The sequence below is a fragment of the Trichophyton rubrum genome (genome assembly GCF_000151425.1).
Source record: "Trichophyton rubrum CBS 118892 genomic scaffold supercont2.6, whole genome shotgun sequence".
Lineage (NCBI taxonomy): Eukaryota > Fungi > Ascomycota > Eurotiomycetes > Onygenales > Arthrodermataceae > Trichophyton > Trichophyton rubrum.
The window spans coordinates 1,139,037-1,154,873 of NW_003456423.1; the positions used below are offsets into that span (position 1 = coordinate 1,139,037).

The window sequence follows — 15,837 nt, forward strand, 5'->3', positions numbered from 1 at the left end:
CCCTTCGTACCCTCCCCCGACAACTCTGGAGAGCTATTGTACTTTCTCTGTGATATAACGCCTTGGGTCCTAGCGGAGGCTTGCAGAGTCTGCTCGCTCACAAGTTATAATGGTGGTCAGCATAGCAGACTATACCAGCAAGCATATAGGTCATGTAGACCCTCGTCTGGATGCGGCAAAGGCCCCGCCAGCCTGGTGGCAGTGTAAACGGCGTGCTCCTTATAAGCTGAAGGCCATAGATGATTTGATATATCAAGGCGGACAAAGAAAAAGCTTGCAACGCCAGGACGCCAGCGGATTGTGCCTTTCGAATGCAGACAAACAGGTATTCCAGGAGGTAGATAAATCATGCTAGCCAGCTCCCGATGGTCTCTCCAAACCAGCTGGAGAACTTTTCTCTTCGTTTATTCTTCGCCTCCTCTTCGGCCTTCAGTACCGGTGCCACCTCCTTCATGTAAACATCTCGTTGAGCCATCTGTTGTTTCAAAGACTGCACCTCCAGCTCCCGCTCGTGTGGTGTCATCTCCTTCAACGGCTTATATGGCTTTGCCCCAGCCGGCAAGCCCTCTCCACCCGGTATGAGACACTCGTCATCCGGCCGGCCAGACTGTTCGGATGCCGCTATCTCTGCTTCTGACTTGAATAGAGACTTTGGATGTGGAGGTTCACGGCCGGCTTCTTTTGCTTCAGCCACCTTTCTTTCGTAGTCCAACATACGATGGTATAGTTTGTCCGCATGCATCTGGATCCGCTCTTCCTTCTCCATGTCCCATACAAACGAGGAGCCGTACCCTAGAGCTTGGAGGAATTTCTATAAAGGGGTGTCAGCACCTGCAAGACAGTCTCTCAGAACCAAACAGTCGATACTCACAGACTGCATTGTATAACACCTCGAGAAGCGCGCATTCTGCTCTCCACACATGGTCAACCGCGCCTTGATCTTGTCTGCAAACGTCCCCCTCTTGAAACACAACGATAGATCCTCATGCTCTTCCGAGCAATTCTCCAATGCAGCTCTATTCAGCACGTCCTTTCGTTGTTTAAACTGTTCAACTACCCTTTCCGCCGGTGAGATGCTGGGTCCTTCGATCTCCTCCAGGGTCTTGTAGTCTTTCCATATGTGTGCATATCGTCCGTCCGGGAAAAGCGAAGCAGAGGGAACGGGACTTGCAGCTTCAGCTGTTCGATCTTGCGAGCTAGCGGACTCTGTAGACGCCTTCTCTTGCGACTGCTTCTGCTGCTGCGGTTTTATGCCAGCTGCTGTGGGCGTATATTTGGCCGGAGACTCCTGTTCGAGGTACTCTCGCAAGCTGGGATCCAGCTTCTTTGTCGGGTCAGCGTCGGAAGACGAAGAGTTGCCCCAAAACCAGCCCATTGATTCTGCTGGCAGCCACGGCTTCTGGTATGAATAGTTCGTAGTGTTCGTCTGTTTTGTTCTCGATGTTCAAATATTGTGCGCTTTGAATGCTTTGCATGGCGCTTTTTTAATTTCTTTTGATCGACGTTCAATTTGCCTAAACGCCAAGGATCGCAATCCTATTTACATCTTCAACACTAGAGCCGCGTCGGTCTTTTTTTGATAGACCTACAACCTCGACGGCTAGAGATGTAGGAGGATGGCGACAGCACCGAGTAAGTCATGGATTTCTGCGGGATACCCGTTCGCGCTTTACTGACTCTTAATTAGGCCGCGAGGAGCGGAAGCAGATGCGACTGCGCGGCGCAGGGTATGTCTACTCCAGACACGCGTATCAACTTGTCCTTGCGAATATAAATGCGATTGCTGATTGCTCTCTACTTGTATCATAGCAATCACAAAGTCAAAGACGTCAATTTTGGCTTCACCTTTGGATCTCCAGCTCCGCCGTCCCCGCCTCCTCCGCCTCAGTCACCTCCAGCCCTTCCCGACAAACCCCCCATAACACCTCAGTCTCGTCACTCTACAACCTCGAACAAACAGCTTTCAATACCATCCCGGGCATCTAGCAGGCGCTCAGCAGCCCGTAGCTCTGCGCGGAAACTACGCGATGATGTGTCGATATATGATATTCCTCCTGACGATGACGGGCCAGAGGAGAGAAGCTCAAAACGGAGACGGATAAGTAAGGCTCACAGTGGCTCTGTTACCGGTCTGTACACAACCGCTGATGGGATATATATAGACAAATCATTTGAAAGCTCGGGTGAAGAGAGCTTATCCACTGCCCACCGTGCCAGTGTACGACAGCCACCGCAACCCGAGCCTAAAGTTACAGACAAACGAGCAAGCGGGAGGTCCTCGTCAATCAGACCGACAGCGTCTCCTGCTGGATCCTCCTTACGGAATACATCGCCTTTAGAGAACATTAGGCCTTCGATCGAATCCTCGGTTTCTGCACCACCCTCCCTTAGAGCTGGAAGTCAGGATAGCGATGCCCGATCACCCAATGTAACTCAGAAGCAGCCAGCCGGGCCAAAACAGAGGCGACGGAAGAGGAAATCAGTTATTCAACACCCAAAGAAGAAACGCAAGAGCTTACTGCCACCGCCAGAGGTCCCTGAGAGCCACGAAACTGAAGTCAAGGACGGAAGCGAGAAACTACAATCTCCGCCCAAGGACTCGACTCCGGATGCAGGATTAGATCGCGGCGATTCACCAGAGCCAAATGACCCCAGTGTACCAGGCGATGAGCCTACAGAGTCACCCCGAGTACACTATCCCCCAATTATTGACGAGCAGGTGGATGAAGCACCAGAGCAAACCGAAGACAAGGAAGCCAGTGATAATCCAGTAGTTGCCAGCCCAGCAGCCGAGGATGACGGGGGCGACCCAGTATCAGAAAACCAATTGCCATCGCCTGAAGCCCAAGAAGCTCAAGATGTCGAACCAGATACCACCCAAAGGGAGGGACCCTCAGTTAGAGACCAAGATAGCCCAGAGAATCGAGTCACAGCACCAAAGAATTCCAGAAAACGAAAGAAAAAAGGCCAGGGGACCGATGCTCCCACACAAAAAGGAAAAGCCAGTCAGAAGAAAGACAAGGGCGAGGAACGGTCAACCGTCCCCGTTCGAGTCCATAGACTCCCTAATATTTCGGCCCTGCAGGAATGGTCCGATGTAGAAGAGTCTGCTCGATCTACTCCAGCGGATGGCCGAGAGCCAGCATCTGTAAATCCATCCTTGCGTCCTCCACAGATCCCATCCCGCAGCGGCGTGAATGCTGCCGACGTTCTCAGTCAGATATGCCGTGAAACGCTAGAAAAGACGCTATCAACGCTGGATTCTGCTATAGAGCTGGAGTCAAATCGCACTCGCCAGGTAGAATGGACGCGGAAGCGCAAGGTGGTAGAGGCATTTGGTATAGAGCTGGAGGGTAGGCTATTTGAAATGAGCGAACTGCTGGACAGCAATTACGTGCTTGCGATGCGCCTAAGAAAGGAAAAGAAGGAGGTCTTAGCGCTACGAAACCAGCTGATGGACATTCGAAAAGAGAGAGATGAGATTGCCCTTCAAGCAGACGAAGTCAGAAGGAGGTTTTCTGCAGATGAGAGCGCCAAAACGGTAAGCTGTTCAACCTACTCGCATGTGAGGAGCGACTCTCTAATCAGATATCTACCAGGAACATGGGGCGATCAACAACGCCCTTCACGACCTCCAACTCGCAGTTGATAGAAGCCAGAAGAAGGTTGGTAATGAAGATGTTGGTGGCTCTATCAATCCCTTCGCTGGCCTCGAGTTTCTTCTACGGACTGTTTCTCAAGACGTCTGCTCTTCATCTTCCGACTCCCAGGGCGGCTTGTTGAATCAAGTGAAATCATTCAACAGCCAGCTGCAAAGAACAGCCGCGTTATTAGACCGCCGAGGATCATAACAATCCTACCGACGTCACGCTAAGAGCGGTATTAGTAACAACCGTCTCGGCAACGTCGTGGAGAATCAGCCTCATAATATTAACGTCATTTAATAAAGCGTAATAACGCCCGGTGGCTACCTTGTTATCAACCGAACTCATTAAACAGGACCGGATTTGATAATAACTATTCTCCATGCAAGCATAAGATGCCATGAACTCCTCGATTCAATCCTAGGTTTACTTAGGTTGGCACTTCAGGTTGACAATGCCATATAAACGAGAACCAAGATTCTGCTTTGCAGCGCCTCAGCTTCGCCAACAGTTTTTTTGGTATACCTCTGCTTTTGGAGATAAGGGCCACACTTTAGATGGTTTACTATTTGATGTTAGTACATATGACCTCGTTGCTCAATTTGCCAGGCCCATTTTCCCATCCTCGCTGGTGGAAGCCGCCGCCCAAAGTTTGCAACCCATTGTCCAAGGAAGAACGAACACTCCACAACAACGGCGGAGAGAGTCAGTCGCCGCATTCGTGCCATCTAGTTCGCATACATCTCTGCAAACCAGAGCTACTCAGGCCAACCTAGCAGGACTGCCCGTTGAGATACACTATGTTATTTTTGACTCATTGTCTGCGCAGGAGTTATTCAACCTAGGAATTACCTGCCGTCGTCTCTGGGTAGTAATGATGCCTGTACTCGTACGGCGACTCATGGCGACCTTGGGCACTTGGGCTGGAACGCCTGTCATCTGCACCAGTCACAGACACCCGCTTGGCGTAGACAATTCTTACCCTCCAACACTACTGCGGCCTGAAGACCTTGATGAACTAGACGAGGGACTGGACCTCGAGGAATTACCCAGCGATATGGAAGATTGTTATGCCTGGTCTCCCGTCAACCTCTTTGAACTAGCTGGCGCCAGATATGATGACCCCTGGCATCTCAGTCCCGCCGCTATCTGGGACCTCCTCCCCAACATTCCTGTAAAAGACAATTTCGAACTATTACGGCATCCAGGCGCCTTTCAAGTACGTACATTTCTGACTCCACTTACGTTTTATCCCACAGACCAGGAATGGGTACTTCGAAACCTGACCACTCGTGAGTTCGTTCGCCCTGCCGCAGTTGCCCTGGATAAAGAGTACATCCATGGTCCATTCATCGAAGTATTTGGCTTTGGGGAGGTTATTCTCTCCAGGACGGTTTGGCATGATGAGCTTTCACCAGATATTCGCGATAAATCCTGGGCAGGGCATTGTCTAGACATTGTTCCTATTACAGATCTAGATGAAGGGGGTCCATGGAAGGACATTAGTGATCAAGTTGCCCAGGATATAGAGAGAACTTGGAAAGATAAACTCGGGGACAATTGGAGAACTCATATCCAAGATAAAGCGAGGCTTGAAAACCAGCTGGGGCCCCGCAAACGTCTGCGATTGATGCCCTGAAACCCTCCAACATGACGCCGACATGCGAGACAGGTGCAAAATAATGCGATGTATGCTTATGACATCAGGATCTCGTAGATTCAAAGTGCCGCGGCCTCTGCATTATCATTCTGTGTGCTATATCGTGACTGGTATAGGTGACGTGGTCCAACGGGCATAGACAAATTACTGTATATAGCTGCCGAAGAAACGAGCTTCGACTCACAATTGATTGGTTTTTACCCAGTATTGTCTCTGTCAAGGAGCAAAACTTATCAATACGCACGACCATGACTCTGAAAGCCATGTCAGTGATTCAGCTCAACTGCTGGTTTCATCCCATACACTCGTAACACTTTGGGAGTCGACATAAAATTTGCGTTTAGCTACATACCATCAATCTTGGTCTTCGTTTCTGAGCATGTAACTAGTTGGGTCAAAGTAAATGCCTTAGCAAGACATTCAGCGTGAAGTTACAATGATAACAGTTGGATCAACATTTAGCAAAAGCCCACGAAAAAGCCCTTGTTCCGCTGAATGGTGAAGCTGGGGCTCATCACTGTTGCGAAATCCACTGTTTCTTCCGTCCGAAGAGTGGAACGATGCACCTATAACCATGGAACCTCTGTCGGCAGCCTGGCTCTCCAAGTAAATGCACTGGGCATCCCATACGGCGGTGTAAAGATATTCAACTTCTCACCTGCTGTTTGAAGGGAACGACCGCTCAGGAATGCGATGATCAAGAGAAGTTTCCCTGGAGACGGAAGGCCTAGCTGGTTTCCCTGGGTCAACATCGACAGTTGTAGGAGCGAGGACCGGTTTGAACAGCGCCATCTACCACATAAGATGATGATTTGACGCAGCGGAATTTCTTGACTCTCTCAAGCGAGGACAGCTCAGAGCTTGGTTTTGCTTTTCGGATGCAGAGCCGTGGTTAGCATTTCCTTCAGGCCCAGCCTAGACTTCTGTTCCCCTGGATTAGCTTGATGCTTGCGATTCATCAGTTTGTTCCCAAATTTCCCATCTGACAACTCCATTTTATACGGTCGAGAGCTCGCCAAACAAAACAAGGCCACCGCTAAATCGAAGCAGCTCTTGATCCTCGTCTGTCTGTCCCTGTGGAGGCGAGTGATATCCGCCACCCAATCCACCACCAAGAAGCCATGGAATGGTGAAACCGATTTATATGTAGGAAATTGTATCTTCAAGCCACAGGCTTAGCTGATAGTAAACCTAAATAGATTTAGAGTGAAGAGCAACGGGGGAGATGCTTGTCCGAGTCACTTAACCGATGCAGGCTTCCTTTTTTCACTTTTCTTCACAGATGGGCTCCAGCAAGTCGGATCGAGAGCCAAATCCTTCGAAGCCTTCCACCCCCGTCGCATCATTTAAAATATATTTCATCCAGCGACGCCAGTGCATGCACGCGAAAGTTTCCATTCGATATAAAATACGAGGTCACATCATCCTCATGCGAATATGTGTTGCACTGCATCCTCAAGCTCTGCTCCCTCTGATATTTTTTTCAGTCAAACATCCGGACCTGGCTTGCCAGTTCTCCATCGCTCAAACAGGGGAAAGCGAGCTTATTTAGTCAACATATTTTTGGCCTTTCCGAAAACTAGAGTCGACAGTTAAGGATCATGTCGAGTTTTTTTTTTTTTTTTATCTTAGTTTTTACCCCTTTTCCGCTTCGCTGTACAGAGTGCTCCGTAGTGGACAGCAGTTGATACGGGCGACACCCCGATAGCTACTTTTGTGCATGTGGATGTCCGTTCCAGCCTCCATCTTGCTTGCCTCGGATGAATTTAGCCCGTCTAGTTTAATAATGAATGGTTGGGTCGGGGATCCACGTCCGCTTGCTTGATCCCCCAAAGCCAGATTCCCCAGACAAGCTGGAGATCGGTCTCTGTACGAAGCAAGTGTTCCATGAATTACACATAGCAAGCCATGAGCAAATGAGCAGAATCCTGACAGTCCTTTTCACAAAGAAGATATGATGGCGTTGAGGCTGCTGAGGGAAGTTTCACCATCACTGCGCCGAACCCGGTGGAAACCAGAAGAGATCGATATCGCTCAGACAACGGGCTGAGAGTCGAAAAAAATGGGCAGAGGTACGACCCAAGGGAGGAGGCAACCCCCCCGGCCGTCCCGCTGCCTCCTTGTCCTCCCATGTATCAAACTTGTGAGTTTGCCGACCGGGTTAGAAACAAGCCCTTGTATGTCACCCCGTACGACCTCTGTGCACCTATGGGCTGTGAGCAGACACTTTGTCAAGCTCCAAATCACACCCAGAATGATGATCCGCGAGCGAGAACAGACCCTAAAGCACGGAGAACGGTTACTAGGAAGTGCCGGTATTGTGTATGCACTTCGTACAGAGTACATGTCGACCCTCTCGCTCTCTGCGTGGGAATTGGACGGGTCGATGTACTATTTACGATACAGGGAGGATGCCTCTCTTCATTCTTAGATTCAAACCCCCATGCAAGGAATCTTTTCTTCGGGTGGAGCTGGTGAAGATCGACATGGGCATGTTCGCTAGAGAGTAAAATATCATGCGTGAAAGGCAGTAGTAGTATCTAGCCCGCTCGCTGAAGCTCGCGGTGTGTTTGGGAGTCGGGGGTACACATCCATACGGAAGCCCTGGTTCACCCGCCAAAGAACCAGCTGTAAATGCGGTGCATGTCCCTTTAAATAGTTATTAATTACCGTTGTTTCCCCGCTGTTTGCGTTCATCCTTCCTCTCCTCTTGTTTCCTTCCTTCCTTCGCAGCTCTGGTCGCACGTCTTGTTACCTGCTTTCTGCTTTACCCGGCAAAAAGGTATGTTCTGGTCAAGATGGAACCAGCAAATTTGAATAGAAGACGTATATCCTGGATGCTGACCATCCATATAGGAATCGTGACTTAGCTGCCTGACACTATGAGTTCCGATATCGAGAAGGACACGGCGGGTAGAACCGCGACCCATGAGAGCTCTCTCAAAGGCATGTCTGTCGAAGAGCGAGAAGTCGCAGAGGCAGCAGCTCGTTATGGATACGGTCCTCTAGCCAACGGAAACACCAGCGTAGCTGCGTTTGGGAAATTCCAGCCTTCGCCAGCGCCAGCGCCAGCAGCAGCACCCAGCAAGTCCTTCGCAAACCCTGGGCCCTTGGGACTGTCTGCTTTCGCCCTCACTACTATGGTACTCAGTCTGATCAACATGCAAGCTCGCGGTGTCACCGCGCCTCATCTGGTCGTTGCTTCAGCTTTTGGGTACGGTGGATTGGTACAGCTTCTTGCTGGCATGTGGTAAGTTGTGACCATCTTCTTGTTCCACTCTCTGGTTTTGCTTTAGTGCTGACCGTAAAATAGGGAAATGGCCGTTGGAAACACCTTTGGAGCCACTGCTCTCTCCTCATACGGTGGATTCTGGATCTCGTATGGCATTATCTTCACTCCTGGCGGCTTCAAGATCATTGAAAATGTCAAGGAAGCAAACGGTATAACTGGTGTAAACAACGTAACTGGCTTCTGGCTCATGGTATATTGCTCCTTTGTCCCCCACGGTCACGTCAACTCCGTTGCTAATGCGATATTCGATCTAGTCCTGGTGGATTTTCACCACTCTCTGCCTTGTCTGCACCTTCAAGACCAACATCGCCTTCGTCCTCCTTTTCTTCACTCTCGATCTCGCGTTCTTGTTCCTTGGAGTTGGCCACCTTATCGAATCCGCCCCCGGAAAGATCTATATACCTCTCATCAAGGCCGGCGGCTTCTTTGGTATCCTGGCTGCTCTACTCGCCTGGTACTGTGCCCTCTCTGGAATGGCAGACCCAAACAACAGCTTCATTAAGTTCCCGCTTGGACGTCTGCCATGGATGGGTAACCAGCGAGTCAAGACTGAGCGCGAGGTGGTTTAATCTTCTGGCCTTTTGACATGGAATCTGGATAAATTGCCGCATTCTTTCTCTAAAATAATAATTAATTGCGACGATGATGGTGTGCCTCTTTTTTCACCCTCTTTCGATAAATTGAAGTTGTTGCATTGAATAGCACTGGTTTGACGTTAAATTAAACAATTAACACTTTATGCTGAGGTTCAACCTTTGCTAAACCGCTACAAGCTAACTTAGTTACTTGGCGGGCCTAAAAATATTGACATCACAAGACACAAGAAATCTGACCATTAACCAGCACGTCTCTTGATTTATCCGTGTTTTTACTGAGGAAAACTCTCCGCTAAGTCGTATCTTAGATGGTGGAGGCCATATGGATAGCGATTAGGCTAAAGGGGGAAAAAATGCTGGAAGTTAATAATGCTATTCTGATATTGAGAGCTCATGGAAGCAGATAAACATCTATAGACCTGCAGGCGAGAACGTGAAAGCTGTCAAGTAGAATAGAAGTAAGATATGATATCAATGGCCATAGGGAAAGTAGAGAAAAAAAACAACGTCTGAGGTTGTTTGCCGGTCTCCAGGACATGACTTTGTTTTCCGCCCTCAGTTTTTTTTTTTTTTTAAACTGTAGCTCCCATGTAGATGCACGCTCGGGGAAGAGGGGGGGGATCCCAAAATAAATAAAGAAAAGGTAAAAAAAAAAAATAAAAAAGCCAGAGCATGGAGTTTGCGTGAAGATAATAGAATGGAAGAGTAGAAGGTAAAAACAAAAGGCTGAGAAAAGGGGAAATGTTACAAACGTTCAGAATCTCTGCTATGCCATTTGACCTGGCCGAGGGAAGACAGGGATGGTTTCTAGCTTCTCTAGTCCGCCCATTGTCCCCTGCGGAACGTTCTGCCATCCTTGACCCGTGGCTTGGTTTATGAAAGCGCTTTGGCGGAAAGGGTTTGTACTGCCAGTTGGGTTTGGCTGTAGACGTTGGGCCGGCAGTGCTTCCTGGCTCTGCTGTGGCTGAGGCCGCGCAAACGGGTTTGTTCCTGTTCGCTGAGGCTGAAGGGGCTGAGGCTGTTGTTGTGAAGGGGGTGGAGACGATGACGGCATGGGGTATTGGTTGGGGTTGGGAATTTGGTATTGTGGAGGGATAGCAGGAGGTTGTTTCGCAAACGGGTTGGTAGATTGCCGCTTCATGGCCAATGTTGAAGGAGACTGTAATTGGGGGGATGACAAGTTGTCTGCGGTGGGAAGCATAGACTGTCGGAAAGGGTTGTTGGCTCGTGGTGTGGCACCCGCTGTCATGGGTCGCTGGAAGGGAACAGCCCCGTTCTGTGGAATAGCAGAAAGTGGACTTGGACTCTGGAAAGGCTGTGGGGTGTAACCTCCGAACCCCGCGCCTGTGTGAGAAGCTTGTAATGGCTGGGCCGCTGGAGGCTGTTGCTGTGGCTGTTGCTGCATTTGTGTATCGTACTGGCCGAACGGGTTTATATTTTGTCCCATTGGGTTAGGAGCAAATCCCGTTTGATTCTGTAGGAACTCCGCTGGTACCGGCTGCTGCTGGAAACCTGTTTGCTGGAATTGCATTGGCATATTCTGCTGCTGTGGTTGTTGTGGTGGTAGCTGTTGATTTGCTGGTGGCTGATTTTCCTCAATAGACCCAAAGAAGTCGATTAGATCCGCAGCTGGAGCTTTAGTACCAGAGTTTGGTACGTCTTTAGATGCCACACTATCGTTCGCCTTGGACGAGGGTTGTGCTTTTGCAGCTTTTGATGCTGAGCTACTTTCACCTTTGGATTTTCCAAACTTCTGTTCACGGTATTCCTTCCGGCGGATCGCAAAATCGGGGTCATGCAAGTCATCTTCTAGCAACTTCGCCAAATCCGTAGATGCATGCTTTAAATTGGGTATCTCAAGTCGAGTAGCATGTTCGTACTGTCTGGCAACTCGTAAAAATGCAACAACATCATCCGTCAGGGCGCTAAAAACTTTGTACAAATGCAACGCTCGTTCGCTGTCTGTCCGAGACATCTCGAAGTAGTGCTCTAGCCAAGATATGTTAGAAGTTGTGTATACACGCCAAAAGGGGCAGAGAGCCACTAACCCAAGACATTGATGACACCCTCATTCATAACAGAGTAAAGCGTCAACAGATCAAGCGTCACCAGCCGGAAACCAGTTAAAGTGATTTCGTTATCAGGCTCATCACTCAGGAGCTAAGTCAAAGAAATAGATTAGTAAAGGCAGTCCCCGATAAACAAACGCAAGATGATATATGCGCACATCACATTTCAAAAGAGCCTTGATTTGCTTTTGAACAATCTCTGTTTCTCGCAATAGACCCTTTGAGACAGTTAATGTCTTCAGTCTGCCTTGTCCGTTGCGAACATAATCCGTCTTTGTCTCTGAGAAGGCCAGAGACCGCGCAATTAGATACTCCGAGTATCTCCATATGTTCGCTCCCTGGAATTGTGCTATTATAGCCATACGAGATCAGCAAAGAACAAGTCCTCTTGTCTATTTATACGGCCATTATTTATATACTTCGGCGAGGGAATATTGTACACACCGTCCGAGATGCTTGTTATCGCGAATTTTCGAGGGTATTGAGAGAGATAGGCGAGTGCAGCTCCCGGTGCGCCCTCGCGTACCATCATGTGTATCACTATAAGCGCTTTGAAAACGACTGTCCACGCCGACTCGCGCAGTCGGATCTGGAGTGTGCGAAAGATCTCGGCCGTCCCTGCATCGCTGTAGGTGGCTGTGAGGATGTGTTCGATGTATTTTGATTTCGGGGCAGCATTCTGTTTTCCCACAAAAAAAAACGTTAGAACCAGACGCCTCTATCGAGAAACAGACAAGATACTGCATACCTTCGACTTGGTCGCGCCCTTGACGGACTTCTCAAAGCTTGAACCAACCATTGTCGGGGGGCTGTGTAGGGATGTTGTTCTCAGCTGGTTTGCGGTGCGAAGTAGGTCATGATACTGGGTGCTCGGCTACGGTAGAGCAATGGCCGAGACCGACGAGACCAGGCGAATCGTCTGCCCGTTAAACGAGGATAGGAAGAAGGTAAGCAAAGGAGAGATGCGGTTCCGTCTGTCTGCTGGCTGTTGAATGTCTCGTCTTTCTCCCCCTTTAGCTAACTTAAGCCTCCGTGTGGGTCGTTAGGTATAAAAACACAGCTTAAAAGCGGATGCGAGATCGGGGTTTATCGACGCTCGGTCCGGCAGATGGGGAAAGGGGAGGAGAAGAAGAAGTCCCCAGGAGACTTGCTCGCAGTAGAACCTGTGATATTTACCTATGCAGCGAAGGACGATCCTGAAACTCCTGAGGCGGGCGCAGCTTTTGCCTTCATCGGTTTGGCGGTTGCAAAGGCCGATTTTCCTGGGGGTGGGGATGACTAAGCAGTTGCCTCTGTCCAAGGCTTTTACGACGTCAGAGATAAAAGGACAGTTAAGCTGTAGGGATTGCAGATGCTCTTTGTTTTGTGGGTAGCAGAAGATGTCTTAATATTTTTATCCCGGCAGCATGGTTGACTGAAAGGAAAATTGATGAGTATTATACAGTTCATAGACCAGCACAGCAGTTATGACCCTCACACGAAACTCCAGCCGTCCATCAGGAACCCCAGCTTAGCTATGATGAAAGAAGAAGACAAGCAGCAAACAATTAAGAGCAGCCCTGGTGATAATATGCCAAACACCAGCTTTTCCAAAAAGGTAAAAAGTGGGAAAAAAATAAACAACAAAAAGACGCCGATGATTCCGGAAGTAGTCTACTAGCTGAGAAGATAGTAGCAACTTGAAGGCTGAGTGAGGTCTTTGCCATCCATCCACGCCCTCTGCTGGAATGCCGGAGTCAAGGCCGTAGCACTAGCTGTGAATGTATGAGTATCTCTGTCCATATCGATGTCTTCGCATTCAACCGTATCGGTTCCATTACCAGGGCCAGCACCAGAGGTAGCTGAGGGTAACGAGGTGTCACCGACCGAGGTGGAGGAAGAGCTGGGCACTTGCGACGACATGATATGAGTAGATGTTGAGAGCGAGGGGTTTGTATCTGTGTTGTTACTTGTTGCGGCCTTGTTACCGTTGGCTTCTGCCAGGGACACGCGAGCAGGCGCAGACGCATGACGGAAGAAATGATGCAGCGTCTTTTGCGACGGGTCCGGTTTTGGTAGCGAAGTTGTAGAGTCTTCTTGGAAGGAAGAGTCCTCTTCAAGACTTTCGAGGCTGTCATCGATACTAGTGATGGGTTCCGGGTAGAGTCCGTGGTTCTCTGCTTGTCTCTGGGCGGAGAAAAGCCATCGTAATGTGTTGTCTGAGAGGTTAACAGTTAACGGAGATGACAGGTGAGCGAGGTGATGATGTGCAGTGACGACATGGCATACCGTAGACAGCCTGTTCGTCTGGACGGTCGTTTCTGAATCGCTTCCTCGTCCGGCTGTGAAGGTGCTGAGGTGTGTCGTCTATAACCATAGCATCACCGATTGAGCATGGGATGGGGGAGACGGTGCGGTCGTAGAAGGATGTTGAGGATCGGGGAGAGAGAATCGTTGAGAGGGAGGCTTTGCGCTTCATTGTCGAATGTGTTCACTATATTATTGCGGTCTCCTAGCAGGTGCTGTATGAGGCCAGATGAGATGAAGATGCCGGAATAGTTTACTACCTAAAGAGTGAGTTTTGAGATGAGGTGGAGGTTGGAAACTTGGATGCGCCTGAAGGAAGAACGAGGTTGGTTTTGGTCGCGTTTCGCATGGCAGTGAAAGAGGCGTATTTTACAGCCTCAGGGATGCCAAGACCAGGATAATCGATGTTTATTGGTTGGCTGATGATTACGTGTGTCAGGCTGATACCGCTAGTCTGGAACGGGTTTAATGGCCTTCTACGCGGTCTCGCGCGAGTGTCAAGACAGGGTAAATGATTCACGCATAGTAATACAAAGTGTCACAGTGAAGACCATATCTATGACATCGCTATTCAGAAGTAAACCCATAACGGGTGTTCTCGATGTTATATTAACAATCTACTGCTATCGATATCAGTTTTGTTTAAATTGCTTTCTGATTAGATAATAGAATTTCGGGATGCCGATTAGTTAGTCGATGCCAAGCCGGGATGCCGAAAGAGTAAAGAGCCCCTCCCCCGCAACTATCCAAAAACAGAGTTTCACCTTGCTTGGACGTCTCTTTCTCACTTCTGAAGATCGTCAACGCAAACAGAGCAGAGACACAGAGACGAAATACAGAGTAGCTGTGCAAGACACGATGTCTATCCGCCGCCATACTCACGCCGGTTCCTGGTACTCCGACCACGGGCCAACCCTGGAAGCACAGCTCGATCAGTGGCTGGACCTTGTGCCTGGCAAGCTCGAGGGGCTGGGCAAGCTACCAGTGCCGGGAGCAAGAGTGATTATAGCTCCGTGAGTACATTGACAACAACAAGATACAGGCTTTAGATGCATAGTGCCAACCAGTTGACTGTCTCGTAGACATGCAGGATACGCCTACTCCGGCCCTTGCGCGGCCTTTGCGTACAAATGTCTCGACCTATCCAAGGCGTAAGCTTCACTGAGATAAGACGAAATACATATGGAGTAAGAGGAAAAAAAGGACTAATAGCTGGAGCCAGAAAGCGGATCTTCCTGATCGGCCCATCCCACCACCTCCATCTTACAACCATCGCGGTGCCCCAGTTGACCGAATACCTGACACCGCTTTCGCCTATGCCGCTGCCTCTCGACACCGATGTGCTTGCTAAAATCGAGCAGGAGGCTTCCTTAGCGGACAAGCCCTTTTCTAGAATGTCTCGATCTGTCGACGAACAGGAACACAGCATGGAGCTCCATCTACCGTACATCCACCGCCTTCTGCAGCGCTTATATCCCTCAATGCCGACGTCAGCCTACCCCCCGCTAGTGCCGATGATGGTAGGCAGCACCTCTGCGGCAAACGAACGAGTGTTTGGCTCGATCCTTCGCCCTTACCTTGCTGACGAAGAGAACGCGTTTGTGATCTCGTCTGACTTTTGTCACTGGGGCACGAGGTTCGCATATACGTACTACGTGCAGGCGCCTGGCCCAACAACCTACAAGCTGCCACTTACGTACCCCTCTCTGCCGGTTCCGTCGGACATGCTAACAGCAGAAAAGGCGGCGGAAGAAGTGCGTGCAGCATCGTCAGGGCGGATGCTGAGAGAGAACGATAAGTCTTACAACAAGGAAAAATATATGTGGGCAATCCACGAGAGCGTCTCCGCGTGTGACATGGCATGCATGTCTGCAATAGCCAGTGGCAATACGGACGTATTTCAGGAAGCATTACGGCGGACAGGAAACACTGTATGCGGGCGTCATCCGATTGGCGTGGTGATGGCGGGGATCGAGGGATTACAGCATCAGGCAGAAACAACCATGGGAGCAGCAATGACGCAGGATGGAGTGAAGAAGGGCAAGTTTTACTTCATAAGGTACGAACGGAGCTCTGACTGCTTCTCGGTCCATGACAGCTCAGTGAGCTATGTATCTGCGTTTGCCGTGCTGTAGCAGTCGAAGAAGTTTGATAGACCTCTTCCCGACACCCAATATTATACTCTTTATCCACATTTTTCAAGTTTCCCTCTTCCCACGATCGATCTACGAGAGTATAAAACTAGTACTTTGCAAGGGAGAGACCGCTGATCTGATCGATCGCTTGCCAG

The 15,837-nt window shown here is 49.6% G+C and overlaps 8 protein-coding genes across 8 annotated transcripts; 5 read left to right on the plus strand and 3 right to left on the minus strand.

Annotated features, from left to right (window-relative positions):
- Positions 1–346: 346 nt before the first annotated feature.
- On the minus strand, positions 347–1,375 carry TERG_05834 (uncharacterized protein; the record flags this gene model as incomplete). The annotated part of the gene is made up of 2 exons (XM_003233917.1): positions 347–811; positions 872–1,375. 2 exons carry the CDS (start codon positions 1,373–1,375, stop codon positions 347–349), a joined length of 969 nt encoding a protein of 322 aa, XP_003233965.1.
- A 241-nt stretch (positions 1,376–1,616) lies between these two features.
- TERG_05835 (uncharacterized protein) lies at positions 1,617–3,851 on the plus strand (the record flags this gene model as incomplete). Its single annotated transcript, XM_047748505.1, has 4 exons — positions 1,617–1,632; positions 1,688–1,727; positions 1,810–3,541; positions 3,600–3,851. 4 exons carry the CDS (start codon positions 1,617–1,619, stop codon positions 3,849–3,851), a joined length of 2,040 nt encoding a protein of 679 aa, XP_047604488.1.
- A 247-nt stretch (positions 3,852–4,098) lies between these two features.
- TERG_05836 (uncharacterized protein) lies at positions 4,099–5,283 on the plus strand (the record flags this gene model as incomplete). Its single annotated transcript, XM_003233919.2, has 1 exon — positions 4,099–5,283. The coding sequence occupies one exon, from the start codon at positions 4,099–4,101 to the stop codon at positions 5,281–5,283; it is 1,185 nt and encodes a 394-aa protein (XP_003233967.2).
- A 2,583-nt stretch (positions 5,284–7,866) lies between these two features.
- TERG_05837 (uncharacterized protein) lies at positions 7,867–9,756 on the plus strand. Its single transcript, XM_047748506.1, has 2 exons — positions 7,867–8,554; positions 8,618–9,756. Exons 1-2 carry the CDS (start codon positions 8,187–8,189, stop codon positions 9,096–9,098), a joined length of 849 nt encoding a protein of 282 aa, XP_047604489.1. The 5' UTR covers positions 7,867–8,186; the 3' UTR covers positions 9,099–9,756.
- A 202-nt stretch (positions 9,757–9,958) lies between these two features.
- Positions 9,959–11,167, minus strand: TERG_05838 (uncharacterized protein; the record flags this gene model as incomplete). The annotated part of the gene is made up of 1 exon (XM_003233921.2): positions 9,959–11,167. The coding sequence occupies one exon, from the start codon at positions 11,165–11,167 to the stop codon at positions 9,959–9,961; it is 1,209 nt and encodes a 402-aa protein (XP_003233969.2).
- A 981-nt stretch (positions 11,168–12,148) lies between these two features.
- Positions 12,149–12,543, plus strand: TERG_05839 (uncharacterized protein; the record flags this gene model as incomplete). The annotated part of the gene is made up of 2 exons (XM_003233922.1): positions 12,149–12,208; positions 12,322–12,543. 2 exons carry the CDS (start codon positions 12,149–12,151, stop codon positions 12,541–12,543), a joined length of 282 nt encoding a protein of 93 aa, XP_003233970.1.
- Positions 12,544–12,917: 374 nt separating this feature from the next.
- TERG_05840 (uncharacterized protein) lies at positions 12,918–13,719 on the minus strand (the record flags this gene model as incomplete). The annotated part of the gene is made up of 2 exons (XM_003233923.1): positions 12,918–13,459; positions 13,530–13,719. The coding sequence occupies 2 exons, from the start codon at positions 13,717–13,719 to the stop codon at positions 12,918–12,920; spliced, it is 732 nt and encodes a 243-aa protein (XP_003233971.1).
- Positions 13,720–14,677: 958 nt separating this feature from the next.
- Positions 14,678–15,682, plus strand: TERG_05841 (AmmeMemoRadiSam system protein B; the record flags this gene model as incomplete). Its single annotated transcript, XM_047748507.1, has 1 exon — positions 14,678–15,682. One exon carries the CDS (start codon positions 14,678–14,680, stop codon positions 15,680–15,682), a length of 1,005 nt encoding a protein of 334 aa, XP_047604490.1.
- Between the last annotated feature and the right edge of the window lie 155 nt (positions 15,683–15,837).

Coding starts and splice junctions, on each gene's coding strand:
- TERG_05837 (XM_047748506.1), top strand. CDS start 8,187: ATGAGTTCCGATATCGAGAAGGACACGGCGGGTAGAACCGCGACCCAT. Junction 8,555..8,617: donor CAGCTTCTTGCTGGCATGTG/GTAAGTTGTGAC, acceptor ACCGTAAAATAG/GGAAATGGCCGTTGGAAACA.